This window comes from Suricata suricatta, chromosome 2 (genome assembly GCF_006229205.1).
Source record: "Suricata suricatta isolate VVHF042 chromosome 2, meerkat_22Aug2017_6uvM2_HiC, whole genome shotgun sequence".
NCBI classification, from domain to species: domain Eukaryota; kingdom Metazoa; phylum Chordata; class Mammalia; order Carnivora; family Herpestidae; genus Suricata; species Suricata suricatta.
Window position 1 is genome coordinate 10,983,344 of NC_043701.1, and position 5,034 is coordinate 10,988,377.

At 40.3% G+C, this 5,034-nt stretch overlaps 1 protein-coding gene across 1 annotated transcript; it reads right to left on the reverse strand.

Moving 5' to 3' along the window:
• Positions 1–359: 359 nt before the first annotated feature.
• On the reverse strand, positions 360–1,313 carry LOC115304783 (olfactory receptor-like protein OLF3). Its single transcript, XM_029955099.1, has one exon. The coding sequence runs from the start codon at positions 1,311–1,313 to the stop codon at positions 360–362; it is 954 nt and encodes a 317-aa protein (XP_029810959.1).
• Between the last annotated feature and the right edge of the window lie 3,721 nt (positions 1,314–5,034).

Here is a 5,034-nt window from a genome sequence, read left to right on the forward strand (position 1 = left end):
GAATAAGAACCAATGGTCCAAAGTAAGATTCATGAATAGGTGCACAACTACAAGCAATGTGAGGCATCAAAACAGCAAACTGTACTTTTTGTTCATTACTCTCAGGACATATGAATGGAGATTGAATAAGGGTGGGAAGTTCTATTACAGCAGTGCTCAACTCCTCCATCGATGCTACTGTGACATAAACATACACCCACACCCAGCCCAGCCTCCAGCCTCCTACCCAGCCTCACCAGGGCATGTGTCAGCATCTCCTTCCTGGTTGCCAGGGCAATGCAGGTGATGCCTGCCATGTCTGAGTTAAGTGGGAGGAAACACAGGCAAAGCTCCTTTCTCTAAGTGATACTCAGGATTCATCAAGTTGCCAATTTTGATGTTAATCCAGATAATTGTCCTAGTAGTTTCTGCCAGGCCCCCTTCACCTCCTTATTCCTTATGCTATAAATCGTGGGGTTCAGCACAGGCATCAGAATGGCATAGAAGACAGAAATCAACTTCTCCTGAAGGACAGAGGGGCTGGAGCGCGGCTGGATGTAAGTGAAAATGGCCATGCCATAGCACAGGACAACTACTGTGAGGTGAGACGCACAGGTGTGAAAGGCTTTCTTTCTTTTCTCTGTGGACTGGATCTTCAAGATGGTGGAGATGATCTGGATGTAGGACAAGAGGACCAGGCAGAAGGGTGTCATCAGCAAGACAATGCTAGACACCATGATCGCGATCTCATTAGAGGAGACGTCTACAAAGGCCAACCTGATCACAGCTAGGAGTTCAAAGGATATGTGATCAATATACTTGTTTGTGCACATGGGCAGCTGAAAGGTGATGACGGTCTGCATGAGAGAGTTGACAGACCCACTGACCCAGGATGTGGTGGCCAACTTCGCACAGAGCCCTCCATGCATGATGACCGAGTATCGCAGGGGGTCACACACAGCCACATAGCGGTCATAGGCCATCACTGTCAGGAGAACAAACTCAATCCCACCCCAGCCCAGGGAGAAGAATAACTGGGCTGCACAGCTCACAAATGGGATTCCTTTATGTTCTGCAAGAAGATGCGCCAGCATCTGGGGAACGATGCTTGTGGCATAAGAGACATCAACAAGGGAGAGGTTGGTGAGAAAGAAGTACATGGGCGTGTGGAGTTGGCTGTCCAGTCTGATCAGAAGAACGATGAGGAAGTTCCCCAGCACTGCCACCAAGTACATGATCAAGAAGAGAACAAAGAGGGAGACCCGTGTGTCCCAGTCACTGGACAGGCCTAGGAGAATAGACTCTTTCACCCATGTCTGGTTATCTGTTTCCATTTAAAAATGTGAAGATTATTAGTCTGCAGAGTCAGAGAGAACAGAAGCTGTTGAATGAAAGAATATATAAGAATAACTTCTTCTTAAAATAATGCAATTCTACTGACATGCATAACTAGATATTTTCAATCATAGGGGCCAAAATGATAGACTTGATCCACTGTATCTGCTCTACATAAGAGAGGAAACTAGCACGTTCATAAGGATGTGATGTGGTCTCAGGGAGTCAGTTACAGGCTGGAGATAAAGCAGTGCAATTTTTGGAAGCTCTGTATCTCTCCAACTTATCTGAGTTTCCAGGGCAAGGGAGAATTGTAGATGACCACGGGAGGCAAAATAAGCAATGATAGTAAGCATAGGTCAACATTCAAGGACAACCCTACATGTATCTAGTGCACAAAACATGGTGAAATCTATAAATAAGTTACAAAAGAAAAGATTTTGAGGAGGCAGATACAGATTGCAAATAAGGCTAACATTTCATGGAAAAACCTGAAATAAAAGACCTTGAATATGAATCCTGTTTTCATGACTTACCAGATATGAGATTGCGTTAGACATTTAAACTTGTATATACAAATGGACAACGTTGCATATCTTACGTATGTTTAAGCATAAGTGTGGATAACTGTGGGGAACGTACTTCATAACCTCTTCCTGGCAGTAGTACAGTACTCTGTTTATCCGTGTAAGTTGTAGCAGGAGCTCCATGCTGGGAGAAACTGAGTAACAAGAGCTGTGCTCTCCTCTAGTGGCCCGTCCACAATTTCAGCCATTAAAAAAAAAAAAAAAAAAAAAAAGGAGAAACAAAACCTTTAGTAGATTGAAATCTTCAAGGTTGGAAAATATGGGTCTTTTGAGAATTTGGTGTCTTTGGTCTTTGAAAGGAGAAGGAGAACTGATACTTTTATCTTGTTTTTGTTTTTTTGTTTTGTTTTTTTTTTTTTTTTTTGCTACCCTTTTTTTCCTACTCATTCTGACTTGCTCTTTTTATTTTTCTACAATAAAAAGAAAATAGACTTCTGGTCTCAGTGAAAAGGACAGTGTGGAAATGGCTGCTTTGGCTTTCTAGTATAAAAAAAGGAAGAGAAAACAAATCTGTTAACTTTACTTGACTCTCTTGCAGATCTGCATAGGAAGTAGACATTTGTTTTTGATTAATTTGGCAAATATCTCTAAGTGCCATCTTGGCCAGATGCTGGGATTTCAAGGGCAGTATTATACTTCCCTGTGCTCCGAATGCTCAAGGGGAAGAAAAAGACAGAACAGATTGTCCTTCCATCAGTGGACCCCTGTTGCATGTGCGGGCTGTCTGGACAACAAGCCAGCCCATGACTTTCTCTGCTCTTCTTGCCCACCCCACACCTCTCTTTACTACAACTCTTGTCTTGTGGCAAATAATTGACAGCGTTGCATCCTAGAGAAAGAGGGACCTGTAGAGCCCTGAAGTTTTTGCTTTAAATCTGTTGTCTTCTGCTTCCTGAAGGCTAGAGCAAGCTACTTAGACCTCTTAGCTTTATATGCTTTAATTTGTAAAACGTGGAAAATTTTGGCCAATTGAAAGGATGATTAGTGAACTCAAATGTTTGGAAGATCTACCATCAGTCCAATAGTGACTGAATAGGCAGGCGCCCATCACTTAGTGAAGATAGTCGGTTAACATTTCATTTCACATTGATCACATTTGGGATTTTATTCTGCATTTATTCCCCTTTCTACCAACCCGAGTTTCTCTTGCTTCTGGTTGATTCCCTTTCCCTCATTATAAAAACCCAATTTGAGGGAGAGAATCTATGCTACATAATTACCATTCTGATTCTCTCTTCCTTTCCCATCCAGAGTTCTGAAATGATTGGTGTCCACTTGCAGGGTTTATTTACTCATAATATCCATCCTTTAGGCCATGGAAATCTGGATTCCATCTTCATGAATCCATAGATATTGCCCTTTTGAAGGGCATACATGGCTTTATTTTTAATTTTTTTTAATTTAATTCAAGTTAGTTAACATGCAGTGTCATCTTGGTTACAGGAGTAGAACTCATGGCTTTCTAATCATTGGTTTGAAAGAATTTATTCTATTTTACTCCTTTATTGTTTACATAATTGAACTATTTGTTCCTTCACACTCTCAACTCTGTGATGCTCTTCTGTCCTGGTTTTCTCCCAATTAATGTTTTTGTCTGTAGTCTTGGATATATATTTTAAATTTCCTGCTGCACGACTGGAAGGATCTTCCAGGTTCTATGCACAGAATGTGTGCTTTTCTTCCTGCAGCTCGTCCTTGGAGGACTCTTCTAAAACTATAATCATTATTATCAACTCAGGATCTCCTAACTCAAGCCCGTGATGGTCTCCTAGACATCTGCAAAGGCCTGATGCTTCTCCAACAGCTTAGTGAATGATTTCTAAATATCCCACCAATGATTCAGCTCATCTCTCCACAACCTGTATGCCATCCAGACTCCTTTATCTCAGCTGCTAGACTAGAATTCACTCTCTCTCTCTCCCAGGAAATGTCATTTAGTTTTTTCTTCCTCCTTACACCCCACAGAAGAAATCCTCTTCTTTCATTGTTTACTTCTGAATTGTTCACCTTTCCCTTCGACTTCATTCACACTGATAATATAGCATCACTGTGTTATCACCCTCCATCTGGTAAGTGCATAACTTCCTTTTGAATCTCACTGATCCAGCCTGAACTCAGTCCTGCTGATACTTAAATAATTTTAATGGATACATCAGCTAACTACTGTTAACTTGTCAAACAGTATATATATTTCTAAAGTTCACTGCCTTTGTTTTTAAGGTTTTAAATTTTAATTTATTGATATCCAAATATGTCTGCTTCCTATAATGATAGAGTTCATTTTTGGACACCTGATAGATTAAGGAAATATAAATAGCACCTGTATTTTATTACATTTGTATGAAAATTATCCTTTTTGTGCATATTTTGGATGTAATTATTCTAAATAAAAATTTTAAAACATAAATTACCTGACCTTATTATGAACTTTAAAATAGATCATGTAACAAAAAACTGAGACCCCTACAAATGTAGGAGGGATCAAGAATGACACTGAAATTATAGGGAAGTTCAGGTCTGAGGTATGGACCCAGACATCAACTCTTCATTGTTAAAACAGAACTTAGATCTGGTTAAAGTACCTCCATGTGCCTTCCCCATTATCCACTTATTAATATAAACAGCAAATAGAAGCAAAATATTTTCTCTATAGGAGAAAGATATGCAAACAAAAAACAAGTTTTCAGATTCCCAATACAACACATTTTATCTAACTTAATATAACAAATTGGAAAACTCACCTTTAACCAGTTATGTAATTATTTTTTATTTGAGTACAGGAAATCTGTCCATTTCCCTGAAATCTACGTGGCCTTGTGTGTTAGAGAGCTAATCAACTTTGGCTGGAGCAATGAAAGTCCTGAATACAGAAGAATAACGCATGAAGGTACATTTCTTTCATGCCGCTCAAAATCACTCAGAGGCATACCTTCGTGAAGGTGAACTATCCAGAGGAATGACACTTTCATGTAGAGGCAGATTTCTCTGGCTTGTGCCTGAGGAGTTGGTTGATGTCAGCACTGAGAGCATCCATCCTGAGCAGGAATGTCTGCATCATCCTAACATAGGGAAACGGAGACCCCACGGGGGACTGGGGTGGCTGGTATCTCCAAGACTGGTGCGACATCCTGAA

Coding starts and splice junctions, on each gene's coding strand:
- LOC115304783 (XM_029955099.1), bottom strand. CDS start 1,313: ATGGAAACAGATAACCAGACATGGGTGAAAGAGTCTATTCTCCTAGGC.